The sequence below is a fragment of the Dermacentor albipictus genome, chromosome 3 (genome assembly GCF_038994185.2).
Source record: "Dermacentor albipictus isolate Rhodes 1998 colony chromosome 3, USDA_Dalb.pri_finalv2, whole genome shotgun sequence".
Lineage (NCBI taxonomy): Eukaryota > Metazoa > Arthropoda > Arachnida > Ixodida > Ixodidae > Dermacentor > Dermacentor albipictus.
In genome coordinates this window covers 194,137,090-194,162,512 of record NC_091823.1, presented here as the reverse complement: position 1 = coordinate 194,162,512, position 25,423 = coordinate 194,137,090, and the positions used below count along the sequence as shown (strand labels likewise).

Genomic DNA, 25,423 nt, shown 5'->3' with positions numbered 1-25,423 from the left:
TCAACAAGCGGTATGAGTAAGTGTTGTCCACCCGAACTATACTGAACCTTTCAAATGATTTGCATGTGGTTCCCAGACGTTCAATGTATCCTAGTAGAGTTGACTGTTGGGCTAGTTGGTCGTCCATATTTGAAGCTTGTCCTTGTCTGTCTTCCTTGTGTTCGTGGTTTTATTTGCGCTAAGCTACTACTTCAATGTATCCAACATAGCGAATTATCCTTTTTTGTAGAACAAGCATTTTATTTGTTTCTTTTTGTTGTTGTGCCCCAAATCAATGTACAATAATTTAAATGGGAGTTAAATAACGCGTGATATATTTGAAGTTTGGCCTTGAGTGGCAGCAGACTACGGCAGCGAGACACGGCTCCTGTTACAGATTAGATTTTCCTACATAGGTAACTAACGTGAGTATCCCAACTTAAGTTCGATGAAAAGTAAGCCCCGAGTATTTTATGCGTATCAACAATATCTATTTGCTGTGAACGAATAATTAACAGCTGGTGAGTAGGCACTATTTTATTTTTAGCATGAAATATAACAGCTTTAGTTTTATTGGGATTAATCTTTAGTCTATTGATTTTTGACCACGAGGAAATCTCCGAAAGCATGTTGTTAGCTCTGGGTAATAATTGAGGCAGGTTAATGTCAGAGATAAGTATCGTTGAATCATCTGCGTATATTACGTACTTAACTGTTGTGTCCATGTTCACGATATCGTTGATATAAACATTGAACATCAGGGAACCCAGAATACTCCCTTGCGGTACACCGCAAGTGATAGGTAAGAATGATGAGCTACATTTATTAATGTGCGCACTCTAGAATCTGTTTTCAAGATAAGATTCTAGTAAAGATAAGCAACTACCACGGATGCCATTTGATTCTAGTTTGTGCAAAAGAATGCTGTGGTCGAGGGAATCAAAGGCCTTGCTGAAATCTAAAAAAATACCGAGTGTGAATTCGTTTTTTTTTTTTCAATGCGATGAACTATAGCTTCTTTCAGTGTCAGCAGTGCAGTTTCAGTAGACCTGCTGCTTCAAAAGCCAAACTGTGCATCTGTTAGAACATTAAATTTATTGAAAAACTGCGTAATTCGAACAAAGATAATTTTTTCTAGGCACTTAGAGAAGACGGAAAGGGCAGAAATAGGTCTGTAATTACTTTTTATGTTACGATCGCCTCCCTTAAAAATGACTGATACTCTGGCTCTTTTCATAGCTTCTGGAAAAACTCCAGATTTGATAATTAAATTAAAGATATGAGCAAGAACTTTTGTGATGAAATATATAACATGTTTTATAGGAGAGATCTGCAAATTATCGGCATCCAGTGATTTAGTATTATCTAAGCACATAAAAGTGCGACACACGTCATTTTTATCTGTTGGATGAAGAAAGATGCTCTGCTTCATATTACCGTGTCCTGTAGCCAATTCCATATGTTCATTACATGGAGTTACTGCGTTTAGGAAGTGGTTGTTGAAGTGATTTGCGAGTGATGTGCCAGTTAAATAGCGACCGCCAAGTGTTAGGATTCAGGCAGAGCATGTTTATTTTCACGCCCAAGTATATTATTGATGAGCTCCCAAGTGACGTTACATCGTTGTTGCCTAGCATTTTCAAAAATATGACGATAATAGGCTTTTTTAGCACGTCTAAGTTCTGCATTTATTCTATTTCGAAGTTTCTTAAGTTCTTTCAACACTTCCATAGAGCGTGTGCGCAAGAATGAATTATAACAGATATTTTTACTTTTTATCATTTTCAGATGCTCACTGGTGACCCAAGGTTTTTTAGACTTTTTTACAGGTTTGAAAGTTTTGAAAGGAAAATGTTTAGGGTAGATACGAATAAAAATTTTAATGAAATCATCATAAGCGTCACTTGCAGTTCTCTTTTCCTTTACAGTGGACCAGCTTTGATTCATTATGTCGTTTTTGAATAATTCAATACTCTCAGCTGTTATTTGTTGAATAATCAGCTGCTCCTGTCGTAAATATTTATTTAGTGGCTCGTTATCGTAATTTAGAAAGACAGGACAGTGGTCACTAATATCAGATATAATAGTACCTGCGCTATAGACAATAGTGTCAATATTTGTCACAAGATCTAAAGCCGATGCTGTGGAGCATGTCATACGAGTGTGCATCATAATTAAGTTAGTAAATCCAGTGAAATTTAACAGGGTGTTTAGTTCGCGGGTGACATTGGTTTCTTCCATCATATTAATATTGAAATCTCCTGCAGAAACCAGGTGTAAGCTGTTATTGCAAACATATTCCAAAAAAGTTTCAAAGAACTGCAAGAAATTGGCAATACTTCCACCTGGGAGTCGATACAGTACAGAAAACAGCTCAAGCTTATAATGAATTGTTAGTGTTTCATAATCATCAGTTACTACAGTAAATTGAGGGACAATATGGCGATTCTTTTTTGTTGTAATGAGCAGGGCCACACCCCCACCTCGTTTGTTTGGACGATTTAGGGAAAATAAATTGTAACCGTCCAAATTGAATGCCTGATCATCATTTCTTCGCTAAGTTTCCGTCAACATGATAGCGCTAAAGGTTAACTGAAATTGTTCCAAAAGAATTGCAACATCATCCTTCTTGTGGTTAAGTGATATTGTGTTGATATGTAGAACTGAGTCACTTGTTTGGTGACGTGAGCTAACGCACGCGGGAAGGGCAAGCTCCAGATAATTCATATCAAGAAGAAAAAAAAAGTTACTGTAAATACAGGCAAGCACATTATTGTAGCTCAACAACTGCCCTGCCTTACAAAAATCTTATCGATGTCGCGCTCGCTTGGTAAGTGCAGAACAGGTGTTGTGTCGGACTGTCTAGCATATATCGTTCCGTTAAAGGACCACACTGATTTCCATTTCATTTCATATTTATTTTTCACCGCAAGTGACAGCAGCCTTTTCAGCGTCGGGCAAAGATGCTCATTGACGTACCCAGGCGGCGAAAAAGGCGTTGAGCTGCTTATGCCCAAGTCTGCATTAGTGAGGCGTGCCTTTTTTGGCTTTTCTCAGTACATTATCGTGCTGTACACGAGACTTGAACTGAACAATAATGTGGCTTTTGTTCTCTATTCTACTTGGTACGTGGTGACATGCTTCCATGTCACCTCTAGCAATCGGCTCACCGATGGCTCCCACCAAGTTTGCACAGCAGGTCATCGACACATTCGTTTTCCTTCTTAATGACACCCTGTAGCTCCATATTCACATTCCTAGAGTACTGCTCACTGCTAGTTACTCGATGCTTTAGATCATTCAAAGAGTTTTTTAGGGTCGTGTTTTCTTGGTGCAGAGCGGCATTTACAGTTTTGAGCTGAACGTTTTTTTGCGACAGCTTCGTCCAGTTTTTTCTTTAAGTCCGTGATTGTGTATGAGCATAGTCGATACTTTTCGTCATGTTTCTTTGCTCTGTTTTCAATTCTCGTATCTAATTTCTGATATCTCTTTCTACAGTCTTGCGGAACATTTTAAGTTCCTGCTGTATTTCTTCCTTAAATTTCAGGCATTCAATCTTTACTTCCTCTTTGATTTTCGCCATAACAAATCAGTTACTGACTTTTTAAACCGAGGTATGGAAGTGACAAACAGATGCGGCAACACACTAAATAGCACTGACAACTTGGCAGCAGCGGCGGAACACTGAACAGAAAAATTCGCTAGAAGAAATGCAATTCGCCTAAACACTGACCTATACAGAAGCAGATAAATTAACATGACGTTCACAGTTCCGTCACCACTGCCAAGTGAAGCAGCCGCTGATGGGAATGCTCCTCTTGTAGACTAGCCTGTCACGTGGTATGAGGCAGTAGTAGCACGCAGGCGCACGACATCACGCAGGCGCAGCTTGTTTCACGGCAAAACCTTGCGTCCAAGCTTGGGCCGCTTGGGTGTCACCGGTGAGTAAATGCACGTGAGCCTGTACAGAAGCAGATAAATTAACACAACGTTCACAGTTCTGTCACCACTGCCAAGTGAAGCAGCCACTGACGGGAATGCTCCTCTTGTAGACTTTAGCTTGTCACGTGGTATGAGGCAGTAGTAGCACGCAGGCGCACGACAGCACACAGGCGCAGCTTGTTCCACGCCAGCCTTGCGTTCAAGCTTGGGCCGCTTGGGTGTCACCGGTGAATAAATGCACGTGAGCCCGTACAGAAGCAGATAAATTAACACGACGTTCACAGTTCCGTCGCCACTGCCAAGTGCCATCCTTATATTTTGATTTTTTCATGCAACCCCACTATAACAATTATCGGTTATAACAATGGAATTTTCAGTGCACTTGAATATTGCTATAAGTAGGTTCGACAGTACTGCATAGAATCATGGGGGTCACACTTACCCGTTGCACTATGCAGCTGTAAGCAGAAGAGAGCGGTAAGAATTATGGCCTTTTCACTTACAAATGCTCCATGTGCTCCAATCATTAAATATTAAAACATTATACATTCATTCAGGCTCGTAAATATAAAACTGTAGTCCTAATCACAGCATAGCATCTAATAACAATCCATCATCGTACCTAGAGTGGCGCCATCATAACACAAGGCAGATGCAGTGCATGAACTTAAATTTGTCGAAAGCCAATAATGTGTATGGCTGTTGTGTGATTTCCTTTTCTTGCCCCAAAATTTGAAATTAAGTACCCCTGTGGATTAAGCATAGCCGGAATTTTACAGCCGCTTTAAAAAAACACCATAAGTATTACCACAAAATTTCTAGTGACGTCAATGTGTACCGCATGCAACCCGTCATGTACCTTGATTAAATATTACATATATTTGGGAATATCAATTATATCTTCTGTATTCACTATCCAGTCTTGAATTCTTATCAAAAGTTTGCAAGTACTTTCTTCCATTTGAGATATTCAGAACTGTGTGAGGCTGGTTAAGGCCCTGCACTCACCCGCCGTGGTTGCTCAGTGGCTGTGGTGTTGGGCTGCTGAGCACAAGGTCGCGGGATCGAATCCCAGCCACGGAGGCCGCATTTCAATGGGGGTGAAACGCAAAAACACCCGTGTACTTAAATTTAGGTGCACGTTAAAGAACCCCAGGTGGTCGAAATTTCCGAAATCCTCCACTACAGCATGCCTCATAATCAGGAAGTGGTTTTGGCACATAAAGCCCTATAATTTAATATTTTTTTAAGCCCTGCGCACATTTCAATAGCAGCACAGTGTTGTGTGGTTAAAGATGCATGCTTCTTTGAGCAGCAAACTGTATTGCAGTGTCTGAAGCCCGCTGAAGCTAGGCTCAAGGCTGTCAATCATGTGTGGTAGAAAGTTAACAAGATTAACTGACACATTGGATTTTATGTGATGACTGGGAAATTTCTTGCTACACTGGGAGCTGAGGGCTAGCAGATGTGCTCTTTACCAGTTTACACGGGTTCAGTGGTTAAGTGTTTTTGACGCATTGCTCGGGTTTTCATATGCGTAGTGGTGGTGGAGGCCCTGAAGACCTTGTGCAACCTCATCTACAACAGTGCTGTGGTGCAGCAGACATGCAGGTGAGTCCAGCTGCATCGCATGGGGAATAAATGGCGGGTTGCATTGTCCTTTGTGTGTTTATTGCACTGTATGAATTCGGTTCCTCCCAATGCGAACAGAGCCTGATCCATTTGTTGTACGGCATTACCGGGCACTGTGTCAGAAGAGCAGGGAGAACTGATTGTCATTGAAATCGCTGCTCTGAAGTTTCGAAAGAGCCACAAGCTACAGTGCCACCAACGTGCTTGCTTGCCAATCTTCTAAGCACGTGCAAAGGTGCAGAGTTGGGTGCTGGTGCTATTATGTTTCTAAGTCCTCAGAATCGACAGAAATACCGCTGCCAATAATCAAGTGAGGACTCTGTGTACACGGCAAATGAATCCAGTTTTTTAGCATTCATTCACGAAGCAGGAACGTGGTAACAGCGCTTCAGTCAGCCTCAGACAAGAGCATAGTGGGTTGAGTAGATTTTTTCAGGTTAGTAACTTATCACAAATAACATTGCATTGTGCGTTAGCTCGTTCATTCACGAAGTGACGTACTTGTCGCGAACAGAGTTGCACTAAGGTGGATGCATTGAGGATGGTTGCGCTCGCTCCAAGTAACATTTCAAGATATGACTTTACATAGTGAAGTGATGACCGCACAAATAATTGCCGCGCTATGACGTGGCTGAGATTGCAGTAAGTGAAAGGATGTTTTATAGAGGTGAACATGATATGAAACAGCATTCGAGTTGCAAGTTTATAGTTTATTTTCAGCATAGATGCATTACAGGTTTGCAGAGAGGGCTTCTCGGGCTTCGCTAACTTCTGCTGGTTGTAACTTCTTGATTCTGAGCTTGCTCAAAAATACAGGCTCGAATTGGACCTCGGTCAAATTGACCTACAACAGGTAATTTCCATTAGACTACTTCAAATAGAATTCGGTTGATGCTAGTTATGTCTACAGCACTTTGGAGTAAACGAAATCACGAGTGCAAGGCATTGTCTCGGCCACTTGATGTGACAGATAAAAAGATACACAGAAAACATTGACAATGATTGCCAATGTAAGCTGTAGGCGAAACCTTCTGTCCGTTTTATTAAAGGAATAACGCGCTTGAAGGCTTATATTTGTTACAGTTGTTGATATTGTTGCGTGTGGAAAGACACAGACAGAAGAGGCTATTTACAGGCTATTTACACTGGAGCCAGGCAGCCAGGCTGACACTCGCTCGCGCCAAGCGCACCGACCAACTTCGTCATCGTTCTAGCGGCGGCTCGTTTCTTGAGCATCGCTTTAGCATATTGTAATAATATTTAGGCACCATTTGCTGTCTCATTACATAATTAAACGCACCAGCCTAAGTGCCCCACAGCAAGTTCGTCTCAGAGACATAGTGGCCATAGGAACTAGTAGCGGAACGAACGAGCAAGGCTAACGACCAAACAAGCATGCGAATTAAACGAACGAGCACAAACGATGACTAAACCAACCAGGGAACAAGTGGGCGACCACATGTTTTCTTTGCGGTAAGTGAAATTATGTTTTATAGAGGTACAAATGATATGAAACAGCATTAGAGTTGCAAACTCATAGTTTATTTTTAGCATAAGTGCATTACAGTAGAGTAGTTTGCTGGGCCAGTTGGTGCATGGTGAACGTATAATGGTTTCCAGCAAGTACGGACGCGAGCACAAGTAAGTAGAAACCAGCGTTGTCCTGTTCATTCCTACTTACTTGTGCTCGCGTCCGTACTTGCTGGAAACAGTTATACATTTAAACACGCACGTTTTTCATTGGTGCCTTCATATCGCAAATTCATCGGGCGACCGCCTACGGCGAACACGAACAAATGAGGCAAACAAAGCTATTCTATTTAAAGAAGGCTAGTAAGTAACCACAAAAGGTGAAGAAACTGCTTTATTTTGTCAAAAGGAGTGTGAAAGTTTCATAATCACGTTAAAGCACACAGCCTCGCGTGCCCATGAAATTGAGCCGCTTGGCGTACAAAATGATGAAGTGCACCAAATATGACTAACACTACTGCGTAAGGCTTTTATAAACAAAGTAAACGTCGTGTAGCAATCATGTTAAAGCAAGCAGACGAATGACATACTCAGTGAACTGTAGAATATTGTTACGTGTAGCTGGAGCCCAATACTATATACAATTTATTTACAGGGAAGCTAACGGAAGGCTAAAATGGCGATGCTATATCAAGCGGGCCCACGTCGTCTTCTTCCTCCTCAGTGCAGCCTCACTGTGGCGGCTGTTCCGTAGCATCACCGCCAGCTGTAGAAGCACCATCCCGGTGCTTAATCTACAAATCCGCGGTGAAAGGTGTCTGGTATGGCTTTAGTCTCGCCACATGAACGATGTCACTTGCAGCCGACGATGACACTGACAGGTCGGCGGGGATTACATCATACGTGACATTGGTCACTTGTCGCACCACACGGTATGGGCCAGTGTAGCGCGACAGCAGCTTTTCGTAAAGGTCCACACGTCGAATGGGTGACCAGAGAAGCACCAGAGAAACCGCAGTAAAGTGCACGTCACGATGGTGGCAATCATAGAGACTTTGAGGCCTCGAAATGGATACAGGCGAGCTGGCGCACATGGTCGGCGTGTGCGATCGCGTCGCGGGCGTATTCAGTGGTTGAACGTGTGGCCGAGGGCAACAAAGTGTCTAAGGGCAACGTGAGTTCTCGGCCATATAGGAGATAGAATGGTGAATAGCTGGCAGTGTCATGATGCGATGAATTATACCGAATGTCGCACATCGTAAGTGAAGATCCTAGTCCTGGTGGTCAGTTGCAACGTACTTTGAAAGCATGTCGGTGATGGTCCGGTTGAGGCGCTCCGTGAGGCCATTGGTCTATGGGTGGTAAGACGTACTGAACTTGTGCTTTGTCGAGCAGGAACGGAGGATGTCCTCGACGACTGCCGACAGAAAGCTGCCGCCATGGTCATTGAGTAATTGGCGCAGAGCACCATGCACTAAAATGATGTCATTTAGCAAAAAGTCAGCAACGTCAGTACCACAACTTGTTGGAAGGGCTCTGGTGATTGCTTACGACGTAGCATAATCAGTAGTGACGGTGACCCATTTATTTCTGGAGCCTGAGAGGAAACGGTCCAAGAAGGTCTAGACCAACGCGGAAAAGGATTCCAGTGGGATGTCGATTGGCTGGAGACATCCAGCTAGCGTTGTGGAGGGCTTCCTCCGGCGCTGACAGGGCTCACAAGTGGCAACGTAGCGCCGCACGGAGGGTGCGAGACCCGGCCAAAAGAATCGACGGCGTACACGGTCGTATGTGCGCGAGATGCCCAGGTGTCCAGCCAAAGGAGCGTCGTGAAGTTGTTGGAGGACAGTCGAATGTAGGTGGTATGGAATTACGAGCAGAAGGTCAAGGCTGTGTGGATCGAGATTGCGGCGACATAATGTCCCCTCCCTAAGGAGAAACGTCCGGAGAGAGGCGTCGCCAGGCGTTGACTCCAGATGACATAAAAACTGTTTACAGCGCAAACACATGCAACCACAAAGTAAGGGACAGGACACAAGTGCTTGTGTCCTGTCCCTTACTTTGTGGTTGCGTGTGTTTGCGCTGTAAACAGTTTTTATGTCAAGTATGCACCAATTCGCCCAGAAAGAAGTTTTAATGACTCCAGATGGTCGATGAGGGCTCGTAATGAAGGATCGCGGCGTTGCTCTTTGCCGATTCCAAGCAACTGGGACACAGAGAAAACGCAAGCAATGACGTTCGCATCAGTCGGTCCGTCGACGGGGTAGCGGGACAAACAATCAGCATCCTGGTGCAAGCGTCCCGTCTTATATACCACGGAGAAGGTATATTCTTGCAGGCGGAACGCCCAGCGAGGGATTCGTCCCGTGGGGTCCTTGAGTGAGGATAGCCAGCAAAGCGTGTGGTGATCAGTGATGACACAGAAGGGGCGTTCATACAAGTATGGACGAAACTTCGCAACAGCCCACACAAGAGCGAGGCACCCGCGCTCTGTGATTGAATAATTGCGCTCAGCGAGTGATAGAAGTCGGCTGGCATAGGCTATAATGCGGTCATGTCCAGGCTGGCGTTGTGCTAACACTGCTCCTATGCCGTGACCACTGGCATTAGTTCGAACTTCCGTTGAGGCAGACGGGTCAAAGTGGGCCAGAATTGGAGGCGCGGTAAGGAAAGTAGTGAGCTGCGCAAAAGATGCGGCATGGTCAGGTCCCCAAGAAAATGGGGTGCCTTTCTTCAAGAAGTCGGTAAGGGGACGTGCGATGGTCGCAAGATCCTTCACAAAGTATCGGAAGTAAGAGCACAGCCCTACGAAACTATGAACATCCTTGGTAGACTTCGGAACAGCAAAGTTCGTAACGGTGTGAATTTTGTCCCGATCAGGTCACATGCCTCTGGCGTCCACAAAGTGTCCAAGGACGGTGATTCGGCGGCGAGCGAAGTGACATTTTGACGAGTTCAACTGGAGACCAGCGCGGCGGAACACGTCAAGAATCGATGAAAGACGGTCTAGATGCGTGTCAAATGTGGGCGAATAAATGATGACATCGTCCAGATAGCACAAACAGGTGGACCACTTGAACCCCTGAAGCAAAGAGTCCATCATTCGTTTGAAGGTGGCGGGCGCATTACAGAGACCGAAAGGCATCACCTTGAACTGATAAAGGCCGTCAGGGGTAACAAATGCAGTTTTCTCTCTGTCCATGTCGTTGACGGATATTAGCCAGTATTTGGACCGTAAGTCGGTAGAAGAAAAATAGGTTGCACCGTAGAAGCACTCTAGAGGGTCATCAATACATGGCAAAGGGCACACATCCTTTTTGGGGATTTTGTTCAGGTGGGGACAATCTACACAAAAACGCCACACTCCATCCTTCTTTTTGACAAGTACGATGGGAGAAGCCCAGGGACTACAGGAAGGCTCGATAACGTCCTTTGCAAGCATTTTTTTTACTTTCTGTTGGATGTCGTTTCTGTTTCTGTTGTCGCCTAAAGAAGAGGGCGAGAACGACAAACAGGTCTGACTTGAAACTAATGGTCGAACAGATATCGGAGGAGGTGAAGAACAAGATTGCGCATGATAAGAAAAACTATTTCGATATAACACTGCCATCCATTATCAAAAGGTCACCTGAAAAATTTTGGAGATTGGTGAGCCCGAAGTCTCGCTCTAAAGACGGACGTGTAGTTTATGGTGGCTGCGTGCAGGATGACGCAGGGGCTTCGATGGCATTCAATAAAAATTTCAGAGACATATTTACGCAAGATGACGGCCGTCTTCCGCCTTTTGAAGTGTCCGTACCTCCTATTCCTGATGTTGTAATAAGTGAACATGGCATTTTAAACCTGCTGTTGAACCTTGAGGTAAAAAAATCTCCTGGACCAGACAATATTCGAAATGCTTTCTTGAAACGTTATGCTGAGTGGTGTGCAAAATACTTACATGTTCTGTACACTAGGTCTTTAAACGAAGCTGCAGTACCTGATGATTGGCGGGATGCCAGAATCGTGCCTTTGCACAAATCTGGTGACAAAACACTCATTCAGAATTACCGTTCAATTTCGCTAACCTCGACAGCTTGTAAAATATTAGAGCATATTATTCACAAACATATAACTGCTTCTATTGAAGAACATAAGCTACTTACCTGCATGCAGCATGGCTTTAGGCGAGGATTTTCAACTAATACTCAACTTGCAGAAATCATTCATGACTTTGCAGCAGCCATAAACGAGGGTAAACAAACAGACGTAATCTTCATGGATTTCCGTAAGGCGTTTGATAAAGTATCGCATAACAAATTGTTGCATAAGCTAAGCTACATTCTGCAAAATAACAAACTACTCGCCTGGATAAAGAGTTATTTGACTAACCGACGTCAGTTTGTAACACTAAATTCAGCCAGTTCAGATAAGGTGCCCGTTGATTCCGGCGTCCCCCAAGGATCAGTTCTTGGTCCGCTTCTGTTTTTACTTTACATAAATGACATTGTGGATCACATTTCTGTGGGTATTAGGTTGTACGCTGATGACTGTGTTCTGTACGAAAAAATTTCCTCTGTTGACGATCAAATTAGACTGAATGATGCCTTTAAAAGCATAGTAACATGGTGCAATGATTGGCAAATGGAAATTAACTTCGATAAAACTGTCTTTATGAGAATATCGTTAAAAAACAAGCCTTTATTGTACAACTACAATACCGAAAACATCATGCTTTCTGAAGTAACCGCATATAAATACCTTGGCCTCTGGATTACTAACACTCTCTCGTGGAACAAACATGTTGACATTGTCACGGCAAACTGCCTTCGAAAACTATTTTTCCTAAGACGCTCTCTAAAATTCGCTACGCCTCCTGTGCGGTTTCTTTCTTACAATGCCATCATTCGACCAATGTTGGAATACGCAATTGTCATATGGGATCCCTTTACTAAAAGAAACATTACTAAACTAGAAAAAGTTCAAAAAAGGGCAGTACGATTCATATATAATTCGTATGGTCGCACTTCAGTTACGGAGCTTCTCAGGAGAAGTGGATTGCCACCTGTAACACAAAGGAACCAAACATGCCGTTTAAAGTTTTTATTTCAGCTCATAAAGGGGCACTGCAACATTGATACATCACGATTTATCACTTTCTCTACTGGTTATGCTACACGTCATCGACACTCACAGACAATAACACCGTTAATTACTAAAAAGAATTGCTTCAAATTTTCCTTTTTCCCCAGAACTATTGTTGAATGGAATAATCTTACTAATGACGTTGTAACTCAATGCTCATTGCCATTATTTGAATCGCACCTATGTTTATATAGCGAGTGATTTACTGTGTTATTCAGTAACTGCTTGCATTTGTACATCGCGAGTGACCTATGTTATGTATCGCTATATATTTACTTGGATGTTTTTCACTTTGTATCCACCCGGCTAAGGTCCTGGTAACAGGACCGCAGTATCAATAAATAAATAAATAAATAAATAAATAACAGCCCGTTCAGACGCAGAAACACGATATGGACGTCAGTGAATAGGGTTTGCATCGCCAGTGTTTATGCGATGGGTCACGACGAGACGTTTGACGTAAGGGTCGATTGTCAAAGTAAAAAATGTCGCGATAGCTGTCAAGAACGCGGCGAAGGGCTTCAGCTTGAACAGGTGTAAGGTCAGAGGAAACCATCTTCTCAATGTCGACGTCAATACCGTGCGATGACGTCACGGTATGGGTTGAGCTGTGGCGATCTTCCACTGTGTATGGCTCGATCTCATCATCCTGCAACGTGCTGATTATAGCCAATGAAATCCCCTGAGGCAGAACTTGCGCGGTTAGCGTGAAATTGACAAGGGGAAGGCAGGTGCGGTACCAGTAATTGTCAGCACAGTGTGCGGCACGGTAACACCATGTGTAAGTATAACTGCCGGAATTGGTGCGACCATGTAATTACAATCAGGTACAGCTGGTGAAGACAAGTCGACGTGTGTCACAGATTGAGGCGTTAGGCGAATAAAATCCATGCAGCTCAAATGGTTTGGAGGCGGGTCCACATGGTCGGCAAGAAGAGGCACTCAAGGCAAAGTGAGCCGGCCGAACAGTCCATGAGGGCCGAATGAGTGGCAAGGAAATCCAAACCGAGAATGAGTTCGTGAGGGCAATGCTCGATGACGGTGAAGAGAACGACAGTGTGTCTCTCAGCAATGGTGAATCGGGCAGAGCACGTGCCAACAATAGCGACAGTCCCTCCGTCGGCGACTTGTACAACTCGGTTCGGGGTGGGTGTCAGAACTTCCTTGAGCCGACGGTGAAGAGCAGCACTTATAATGGACACATGCGCCCCGGTGTCAATCAATGCGCACACAGGAACATTGTCAACGAGAACGTCCAAAAGATTCTTGTTCGTGGGTAAGGTGAAGCAAGGATTTCGTGCCAATGTTGTCTTTGCAGCTTCACCTCCAGAAGCTGTACTGTCTAGTTTTCCAATCGGGGGTGCGGCGAGTAGGTCTCAGAAGGAGCACGGCGTGACAGGGGCGAATGAGATTGACGACGGGAGGGAGAAGGCAAGCGGGAGTAGCGGGGTCGTGTCAAAGGTATCGCAGGGTCAGATGATGGAGCGGGCATAGAAGGGGCGAAGGAAAAGGACGCGCTAGAGGGTCGAGGGTGGTAATCAGGAGAATAGCGCATTGGAGACGGCTGCAGCTGTGGCGAGCGACATGGCCAATCCGTTGGCAGTTAAGAGGAAGCTTTAGCTCGGGCCCAACTCCGACGCGGCCTATTCAAATACATGTAAAACGCAAAAATGTTTTTATGAGATAACCCCTGGACCAATTTTAATGGAATTTGTTGCATTTGAAAGAGAAAGTTGAATTCTAGTGACTGTTGGAAGCGGAATTTCTATTTAGGGCTTGAATTTTCTTAAAACGATTTTCAAATATTTGACCGTTTGAAAAAATAGAAGCACAATTTTTAAAAATTGATAGCTCTGTATCAAAAACATATATCGCGGTTCTGTGAACGGCATCCATTAGATCATTGAAAGCGGACAAATTCGATGTGTCATTTTACATCTTACGTGAATTCGTTACGTTGTTTACAAGGGTTCTGCAAAAGCTGTATTTCCATGTTGCAAAATTTTTTGAGATTCATGTGTAATATATCAATTTTGTCCGCTTTGGATGTACTATTAGATGCATTTCACAGAACTGTATTATCGTTTTTCCATTAGGAGTTACGGAGTTGTAAACTTGACAGTTTTGTTTTTTGAAAATTTCGGATTTTCGCCAGTTTTTAATAAAAGATTGGCGCCCTAACTAAAAAATTCGAAACCAACAGTCACTAGACTTTAAATTTTTCTTTTAAATGCAACAAATCTCGTCAAAATTGGTGCAGTGGTTGCCGAGAAAAACGAATTCTCTTTTTACATGTATTTAGATAGGAGCATCCGAGCTAAAGCTTCCTCTTAAAACAGATCGGCTTGTCATCCACGGTTCGCCATTCGGAGGGGTTGCGCTGTCTATAAGAGGAGTAAGAAGAGCGCGGTGGGGACGTGCGTGGAGAAAGAGCTTCCGAGCGTATAGAACCAATGGATTGCAGGCCGACGTTGGACAACTCTTTACGGACGAAGGCCTGGATCAAGGAGATTGTCACCGGAGAATGATCAGGTAACGGGAATGAAGGGGCCGCCGGTTGTGCCGCTTCAACCTCACAACGAATGATACGGGTCAAGTTGTCACATCGCGACGGCTGGTGGAAGAGGTCGTCACAGGATGACGTGGCAGCTGTGTTGGGAAGTCGCGTGATGTGCTGGAATACCCGGCGGCTTTTAGCATGCTCGAGATGGTGGCAGTCCTTGAAGATGGTATCGATGCTGATGACGTTCGTAAACACCAGTAAATTGAAGGCGTCGTCAGCAATGCTTTTGAGGACGTGATTAACCTTATCGGCCTCAGTCATGTTCGGGTCAGCCTTGGCACAAAGGGCTAACACGTCGAGAATGTACGACACGTAGGACTCGGTCAACGTCTGTACACGTGTGGCAAGGGCTTTCTTGGCACCGACTTGGCGACCGAACGGATTGCCAAATAGGTCGTGGAGCTTTTCTTTGAAGAGATCCCAGCTCGAGATCTCTTCGTGAGTCTGAAACCATGCAAGTGGAGCTCTGTCGAGGTAGAAAAGAAAGTTCGCAAGCATGATAGTCGGATCCCACCTGAGACTGGTGCTGTGACGTTTGTATAAGCGGAGCCAGTTCAGGACTGCTGACTCCGTTGAAAACACCAGGATCCCGAGGGAGGGAAATGACGAAGTAGGTCGGGGCTGCAGGTGGAGACGGTTGCGTAGATGAAGTGCCGCCAGCAGGAGCCGAAGTTGTACTGTCGCAGTTGCGACCGCTGCGAAGCTCCATGACGGGTACGGGGAACGTTCACCTCCACCAAATTAATGTTACCTGTAGCTGGAGCCCAATACTATATACAATTTATTTACAGGGAAGCTAACAGAAGGCCAAAATGGCGACGCTATATCAAGTGGGCCCACGTCATCTTCTTCCTCCTCAGTGCAGCCTCACTGTGGCGGCTGTTCTGTAGCAATATCTACTACGTTATGGCCCGCAACAAATTACGCAAGCCTGACACATACTATACTATGAGAAGCTCACAACTTGCATAGTCGTGTGGAGAGTATTGTTCTGAAGTTCTCCCTCCCGGTTTGGTGAAGCCATGTCTTTCTTAACCCATCGCGCTTACCGAACAGTATCGAGAAGAGCTTCTTAGCTTCGTTTAAACTATTTTCGCATAGTAGGCGCAGCAGGTCATGGTGATAGAAAATGCCGTTAAGTGACATCGCATTTGCAACAAAACTTCAATGCATTGGCATATCAAAACAACACAGAAGAGCAATGGTGCCAACATGCCCTCTTCACCACTCTGTAGACACTTCTCAAGCAAAAGTGGCGCTGAAGCGCGTCTGTAAATTCAACAAACGAAGCCTGTGTGAGGGCCCATGTGATGCCATGAGACCAGTAGCGATGCGACGTCGGCCTCGGCCAGCGCGTGTGAGGATGAGGCAGCATTCGTCAAAGCGTGGCGCTACTTTACGAAGTTTAAGGGGCTTTACAAACAGGTAGTTATATCAAAGACCACCTGCCAGAGCACACTTACACTTGAAGTTGAAAATGGGTGGCAATTTGGCCATTCATTGTGTCAAATGTGGGTGCAAACCTAGCTACCACCAGATGCGTATTGTGTGCCAGTATCATGACATGTGCACTCATTAAATTTATGAAGAATTCATTATGCTGCGCATGGAGGCTTCATGTATCTGCTTGCCATCAGTTACCTTGACTGATCAGACTGATCAGATGCTCCTGCGTTGATAAATACTTTGTCTAGCACAATACAACGGACACAAGAAAGGCGACAGGACAAGCCGCTACTCTTGACAGGACAAGGCACTACTCTCGAAAGTAGCGGCTTGTCCTGTCGCCTTTCTTGTGTCCGTTGTATTGCGCCAAAGAAAGTATTTATGGATCCGCTCCAACTAGCCCGCCAGCGCATTGTGCTGAGCTCCTGTGTCGTAGTCCTTTTTTAAAGACGTACAGTTAGTTTTTTTAATGCCCTCCTTTATTCCTTTCTTCCTTTCTTCAACAAGATAAACATACCTGTTGTTAGCCTGCACCTGGTCCTGCTTTCTCATTCCTGTCCTGTTTCTTGTGCTGATTCTGTTGCAAGGACACCTACAGTTTAACATGCGATTCGAACTTGGAAATTTCGTGTCATGACCTCTTTTATACAGTATGGCAATGTGAAGACTCGCAATAACTGTGCACTTGTATGTACTCTTATACAATTAGTGGGCAGTTAAGCGGTCGTACTACTGATCACCTGAAATATGTGAACACTTCATTCAACTTGCTGAATTGCTTGGGTATAAAGAATGTTTATATCTTGATTGGAGGGGATTTTAATGTTTGTAGAATATACTGGTCATTCCTATAGCTGCTGTTGGTGGTCCTCAAACTTTCTGGCTTTGGGGAAGCCCAGAGTGCTGCGAACCCTCTCCCTCTTTCCACAAGTGGGTTTATAACATGTACTCACTATAAGTGTTGCAGTGAAATAAGCAAATTACTGCAGGTAGTACGTTATATGTTGAGATAAGAACCAAGAAGCTCACAAAAAACAGGCAAATTGGTGTGTGGCACCATGCCACTTTGTTATTAGAGCCAACCTAAGGTTGCCTATTGTGCATTTGAGCCTTCATTATGTCGTATGCTCGCAGTTGGAAACTGCTTTCAGTTAACTTCTCGAGGGGTGAAGGTTCGATTTACAAAAATTAAAATAATTCTACCTTTAACTTTCACTTTATTTCCTTAAGGGCCCCATACTTGGAGTATTACATAAGGGGTGGGAGTAACAAAAAAATCATTCATGATGATGACCGCGCCATAGAAAATGTCGGTGACTGTGCTAGTGAAGGTTGATAGACTGGTGATAGCTGCGATGCTGTACAGAAGACCACCCGTTCTTTGCTGTACGAGGCAAGAAGGATAACGAAAAGATGACAGTGCGGGCACGAGGGTGAGCAACACTGAGAGAATGACCCATGACGTGTTCAGGGTGGCGTTATATACGGGACATAGATTAGGAAGCAATATAGAAGAGTTATGGAATAACGACAGACTTGCAACACGACTGTTACAGGAAGAGCTTGCAAGCTAGATTTTACCTTTAATAAAGATACATTGACTTTATAAGAGTATGATAAATGTATAAACCTAGTAGCACGGTTCTGTAATGATTAAATGGTGTGAATAAGGTGTATGTGATGAGGGTTCCAAATGGCTGCTGAGTACTATAGCTTGGGCTTTTAATGGTCTTCATTATCATCATCAGCCTGGTTATGCCCACTGCAAGGCAAAGGCCTCTCCCATGCTTCTCCAACTACCCCGGTTGCATAAACAGGCCTGGAGTGCGGCCTGATCCCAGTTACCAAAACGGGTAACGCACTCCCTCACCAGGGCGGGATTGGCCACCCTGGTGCAGTACTTGGCCACAACCTCCTATATGAATACAACAATTAATGGTCTTATAAGCTTACAACCTACACCTGCGGCGCCATCTCCATAACGTACGTTACGGTTCCTAGTCTTTGTGATCCTGGTCCTGGACATTCTCTGTCCAAAATGGCGTTGACATCGACAACTGGCTCAGCATGTATGAGCATGTTAGCCAAAGCCACCACTGGGACCCAACCATCATGCTTGCCAATGTGATCTTTTATCTGAACAGGACACCGTATGTCTGGTTTCACACACATGAGGTCGAGCTCTCCAACTGGGACATTTTCAAAGAGAGGCTTCGCGCCCTATTCGGCAACCCGTCAGGTTGCCAACAGGCTGTGCGAAAAGAGCTTGCCACCCGTGTTTAGTCGTCGACCGAATCGTGTGTCCCCTACACACAGGAAGTGCTCGCACTTTGCCGGAAAGTTGACGAGCATAGGACCGAGGTTGACAAGGTGGGCCATATCCTTAAAGGCATTGCGGACGACGCCTTCAAATTGCCTGTCTATAACGACTTCTCTACTGTCGACGCCATTGTCAAAGAATGCCGCCACTTCGAGGTAGCCAAAAGCCACCGCGTTGTCCCACAGTTTTCCTGGCTCCCAAACACCCCTGCCATGTCCTCTTGCTCCGCTCTTACCGCCACACGACATTTCAAGAGAACGTCACACGTATCGTACGCCGTGAGATTGAAGCGGCGAGTCCAGCCTCTCTTCATCCACGACCCCTTGATGGTACCTTTGACCAAGCAGCCCCCACTATTTCGGTTATTCAAGTAGTTGTGCAGCAAGAAATTGCAAACCTTAGCATCCCTACCGCCTGCTCTGTCTCTCTACCTGATTCGGAACCTATTCCCATGTCCACAACCTGTAATGACCAGTATTTCGCTCTGAGACCACACAATCCTGCTGAATGACGAACCCCAGACAACAAACCGATCTGCTTCCACTGCCACCGCATTGGTCATGTAGCCCGCCACTGCCGCACCACCTGGATGCCGCGGTGCTGGAGCTCGTTCCCTGCTCCTCGCCCATATGCTGACACCCGCCGTTATTCACCTCACCATCTGTACCGTACTTCCAGTGCCTCTGACAGCCACTCCTCCGTGTGATCGCCGTTGCCTCAGCGCCGTCGCTCCCTGTCACCCTAACCTCACCGCTTTTTTTTCGCCAAACTGACGGAGGGAAAACTAGGCCATGCAGCTTTTGGAGGTAGTGCTGCATCACGTTCGTCCTGTCCAAATCCTCCGTTGACGCTCCTCACCAACACGAACCTAATTGAAGTAGACGTCGATGGTGTTTCGTTGATGGCATCAATTGATACCGGAGCCCAAGTGTCCACAATGAGCACTAACCTATGTCGTCGCCTCAAAAAAGTTCTTATGCCTGCCACCACTCGAGCCATACGCATCGCCAATGGCACCACTGTTGCCGTCAGGGGTATGTCAACTGCTTGCACAGGAATTGCTGGCCACCAAGTTTCATTCATGTTCACTGTGCCGACCAGTTGCGCTCATGACCTAATCTGCTCGACTTTCTGACGACGCATTCTGCCCTCATCGACTGTTTCACCGCTGTGCCTCGAGCTTCCTCTTCTTTCAGACGTTTGCCCCGAACAACTGAACACCCTCTGCACTACAGTGTTTGTTCACTTACCGCCAAAAGCCCTATTCTTTGTCAAATTGGCCTCAACTGCAACCGTGCCTGATGGCGACTACGTCGTCCCACCTATTCGTAATGTCCTCTTGGCGTGCGACATCTCTGTGCCGCACTCAGTCGTAACCCTTGCCACGTATCGGATGTGTCTCCCCGTTATCAATTTTGGCTTGACGAAGCAAGTGTTACCTGAAGGCATAGCGGTGGCCACACTCTGGTCAGTGACAGATGACCACGTCACTGCTTTTGCAGCCGACGTGTCTCCAGATCCTCCTGATTGCCCGCAGAAAGCCTTGAACCTCAACGGCCCATTATGTCCCACGGTCGCTCCACACCTCGCACGTGACCAAGGAGCCACCCTATATCGCCTTTTGCTTTCCTACCGCGACATCTTTGACACTGCCAATTGACCACTTGATCAGACATCCCTTGTTAAGCACCGGATCAACACTGGTTATGCTGTTCCCATTCACCGCTGACCGTATCGCGTGTCCACAGCAGAGCGGCAAGTTATTCAGCAGGAAGTAAAGATGCTTGCCAGAGGCATTGTTGAGCCCTCGTTGAGTCCTCGGGCATCGCTGGTCGTGCTCATCAAAAAGAAAAATGCCACGTGGTATTTCTGCATTGATTACCGCCACCTAAACCGAATCACTAAAAAGGACGTTTACGCTTTACCACGAATTGAGGACGCTCTTGATTATCTTCACGGTGCCAAATACTTTTCGTCCATCGACTTTCGATCTGTTTATTGGTAGATTTCTGTCGATGAGCAAGACCAAGAAAAGACTGCTTTTGTCCCTCCAGATAGCCTCTACCAATTCAAGGCTATGTTGTTCGGTTTATGCAATGCCCCCGCCACGTTCAAACGGATGATGGACTCTCTGCTTCAAGGTTTCAAATGGTCAACTTGCCTTTGTTACGTCGACGGTGTCCTTGTGTTCTTGAGCGCGTCGCAGCTATCCTTGACGTCTTCCGCAAAGCTGGGCCCCAATTAAACTCATCAAAGTGCCACTTCGGCCGCCGACAGATTACAGTGCTAGGCCATCTCGTCGATGCTTCTGGCGTACAGCCCGACCCGGAGAAGGTTCCAGTAGTAACGGCTTTTTTTGTACCTCAGTCTGTCAAAGACGTCCGGAGTTTTGTGGGGCTCTGTTCTTATTTAAGCCGGTTCGTGAAAGATTTCGGAGCAATCGCTTGACCACTCACTGAACTTCTGAAGAAAGACGTGCCTTTTACGTGGGGTCCCCCTCAGGCTGCTGCATTTTCATGCCTTATCACGATTCTCACCAATCCACCGGTCTTGGGCCACTTTGACCTGTCTGCACCTACAGAGGTCCGAACTGATGCCAGTGGTTATGGGATCGGCGCTGTCTTATCGCAACACCAACATGGACACGGCCGCGTTATAGCCTACGCTAGCCAGCTCCTGACAACTGCAGAGCGCAACTATTCGATTACCGAGCGCGAATGTCTTGGCTCTCGTCTGTGCTGTTTCAAAGTTCCTCCCATATTTATATGGCAAGCCCTTCTCAGTAATCACAGACCATCATGCACTCTGTTGGCTTTTGTCGCTTAAAGATCCTACTGGCCGGCTTGGTCATTGGGCCCTCCGACTACAAGAATATCTCTACAGAGTGACAAGTTGGGACGCCAACACCAGGATGCAGATTGCCTCTCTCGCTACCCTGTCGAAGACACGACCTCTACGTCTGATACTAACACCGACGCCTGTGTTCCTTCTGTTTTTACACTGCTCCATGTTGCCGACGAGCAGCGCCGTGAACCGTCTTTGCGTTTAATCATTGACCGCCTGGAATCGTCGCTTGCCGACAGTTCCCTTCACTTATTCACATTTCTAGATGGCGTACTCTACCACCACAATGTTCACCTCGACAGCCCTGCATTACTCCTTGTGATCCCTCATTCGATCGGCTGTTCTACACAAACTTCACGACCTCCCCAAAGCAGGTTACTTGGGTTTGTCACATACCTACGACTGGATCTGCTGACGCTTCTTTTGGCCAGGGCTTGCTCGCTCCGTTCGAATATACGTAGCTGTGTGTGAGAAATGCCAGCAACGCAAGACACCATCAACTCTCCCTGCTGGGTACCTTCAACCACTCAACATTCACGCGGAACCATTATTTCGGGTTGGTTTGGACTTACTTGGCCCTTTTCCTCTTTCTACCTCCGGGAACAGGTGGATTGCTGTGGCTATGGATTACTCCACACGCTACGCCATCACCCGAGCGCTTCCTACAAGCTGCACCACAGATGTTACCGATTTTCTTTTATGCGATGTGATTTTATTACATGGAGCTCGGCGACAACTTCTTACAGACCATCGCCGGACATTCCTATCAAAAGTTATCGCGGACATCCAGCAGTCCTGTGCCACGAGGCACAAGCTATCCACATCATACCATCCGCAAATAAATGGCCTCACGGAGGGTCTCATTCGCACTCTCACAGACATGCTCGGGAAATATGTTTCTTCAGACCACACTGACTGGTACCTTGCTCTACCATTGGTCACATTTACTTATAATTCCTTGCACCACGACACAGCCGGGTATTCCCCATTTTTTCTTCTGTTCGGCAGAGAACCAGCACTGCCCCTCAACACAACCCTCCCTGTTCACGCGGCACTGACCAGTGAATATGCGCTTGACGCCATAGCCCGCAGTGCCCATGCAAGGGAAATTGCCCGTGACCGCATTCTGAAATCTCAAGAGAGTCAAAAGCGTTTCTACAGCCGGAGACACCGAGACGTGCAGTTCCCACCTGGTTCTTTGGTGCTTCTATGGTCTCCGTTGCATCAGGTCGGCCTGTCCGAAAAACTGCTGTCTCGTTACACAGGCCCATACCGAGTGCTTCGTGCCGTGACTCCCATCACCTACGAGATCCCCCCTGATGCCCCATCTGCTTCCCAGTCCAGTGATATTGTACACGTTACACGATTGAAACAGTATCACTCTCCCAGTGATGACATTTAGGTGCTCCGGGACGTCACTTCTGCCGCCGGGGCATTATGCTACACGCGTGTGGTATTTGTTTGTTTGTTTGAACGAGGTGCGTGGGCTCCACCTCTCCAGGAAAGGGGAAGAAGAACGAACTGGGCTCACGCTGTGAATCTAACTGGTCAGGGCTGCAACCATTGTAAATATAACCCGTAAATAGTTGCTCGTCTTACTGACTCATCCTTCGCATAACAATATTGTTACGCCTACGTACTTGGAAAATTGCTTCTATAGGCATATCAGCAACTATGTAGGAAAAGTTTAAGTGGTTACAAGGACGTGACATTGATATTACTTATCTATATCGCTGATATTAAACTGATATTACTTACATATATATTACAGTTTGGTTTTAAAATCATTAGCTAGCGGTTACATCAGTTTTCGATACTATTTAGGTCATCCTATAAAGAGATCTGGTCATTAACTCATAAACACCTTGTTAGCTGTCATGTGCCTAAACATGTTTAAGTAAGAGACACTTAAGTACCAGTTGCATGAACATATAGCCATGCAGCTGAGACAATAATTTATTTATTTATTTTTAGATTATTCATTCACAGTTAACCAAAATAGCATGCTGCCGTGCGCCTGTGGGCGTCTGTGTTTGCAGTTTTGCATGCTATTTTTATCTTGAATTCAGCTATCACTCCTGACTTAAGGGGAACTCTCAGTAACAGCTAAATAAGCAATCTATCCTCCCGCACTGCATTGCACACTGCAGCGTGCATCGACCATATGTCTACCACTCCTGACCATGCACTATAAACGGTGTCCTGACACAAACGAACTGTTGGACTCACAAAAGCTTATTTTATTTTTGCACATGAATGTCGCAAGTTACTTGTGCTGCAGAATGGCCTTGTATATATTGATCGTAGCACTAAGCCTAAAAGCGCACGTCGCGTGGCACGCAGCTACAGTGGCCTACGAGCCCTCACGTGCATTGAGTTGCTCGTCTATTCTGGATGAGGTAGAAACTGACAGGTAGCAAACAAGCTTGTATTGAAAGTGCACTGTGCTGACGTGCCTGTTTGGCAAATCATGCATGCTCATTACAATGCGCAAATGTTGTCATCCATTGACAACCAGGGTTGACCAGGCAAACAAGTGGCCCTCAGCTTGCTAAGCTTCAGAGGTAATTCCTGCTCACATGTTCAAAGCTCATCTGACGAGCACAAATGAAAAACGCTCAGTGTGGCCATCACGAACGCAAAAATTGCAGTGATTTTTGGGAGTATTACAGGAACACTTACAGTGGCAAGTCTTGCACTGTATTGCAGATGTGGCCTGTGGTAGCTTTGTTAAATCCAACATGCAATGCAATATGTTTTCTTTGAATTAAAAAATTGTGCAAATCTATTTAATTATTTATTTATATATGCATACTGCAGCCCATTGTGGCTATGGCAGGAGTAGGTGTACATGCAAGTAAAACTAATCATGTTATGCAGAAACAGGAACACAGAAATAGAAAAATGTCAAAGAACTATACATCAACAATAGCATTTAAAGATTGAGAAATGGGTAACAAACGAACTTCGGCAGGTAACAAATTCCATGGTTCAACCATTCGGGGGAAAAAACTGTGTTCGAAAGTGTTAGTGCGTGGAGGGAGGGGCCTAATATTAGAGGCATGATAAGCTCTAGTTGAAGTTGGGCAAGCAGGCGTTAAAAGGGAGTGATCTGACAGGTGACAAAGAGAGTTCTTAGAAGAATAGAAAATCTTCAGAGATTCTATGTGCCGCCATCTAGAAAGAAACTGGAGGTTTAATTCAGCAAGAGCAGCTGATGGTGAAAAGTCTCGGTCAAAGCGACAGTAAACAAAACGAATAGCCTTCCTCTGGACCGACTAAGTACAATTAATTTCGCATTGTTTATATGGGTTCCATACGGAGGAAGGATATTCTAAAATAGGGCAAATCAGTGTTTTGTATGCTCCTAATTTAGGGTCCCACGGAGCAGCAGACAGTCAGGCGGATGTAACCAAGTTTTTTAACGCTTTACTACAAATGTAATCTTTATGTTTGGACCAAGGCAAGGTGGGCGTAAAAATGATGCCTAAATATTTGTATTGAAAAACTCTTGTTAGTGGTACACCGTTGCAAATATAATAAAAAAATACGGGCATGTGTCTCTTAGCAAAACACATTAAAACAGTTTTATCAAATTTGATGCTCATATTCCAGGTAGCACACCAGTTACAATATGAAACAAAGGCATCCTTAAGGCACTGAGGATTAGCGAGTGAGCCAATGGGCTGTACATAACACAATCGCCTGCATAGAGGCGTATTTTTGAAGTAACATGGTCTGGAAGGTCGTTAATAAACAGTAAAAATAGAGGGCCAAGTACAGATCCCTATGGGACCCCTGAGGTGATGTCGACTACAGACGAATCTGCAGAATTGTAGCATACAAATTGGGTACACAAAGAAAGGAAACTGGAAATCCAAGAACTAACTGAGGGTTATTTAGAATATGGAGTTTGAAAAGCTATTTAGAGTCTAGTACAGTGTCGAAAGCTTTGCTAAAGTCAATGAAAATGCTGTCAATCTGATTACCTAAGTCGATGAAATGAAAGGTCATGAGTGAACTCCGTAAGTTGGGTTACAGTACCAAAACCTGCGCCTGAAGCCGTGCTGAAAGCTGTTCAATAGGTTAATATGTTCAAAGAA

The 25,423-nt window shown here is 45.3% G+C and overlaps 1 protein-coding gene across 1 annotated transcript in view; it reads left to right on the top strand.

Moving 5' to 3' along the window:
- Positions 1-25,423, top strand: part of ric8a (ric8 guanine nucleotide exchange factor A) — a 473,887-nt gene that overhangs the window by 64,411 nt on the left and 384,053 nt on the right. The window contains exon 4 of the mRNA XM_070534856.1: positions 5,463-5,532. Coding sequence (XP_070390957.1) covers positions 5,463-5,532 — 70 coding nt within the window. The remainder of the gene's footprint in view (positions 1-5,462; positions 5,533-25,423) is intronic.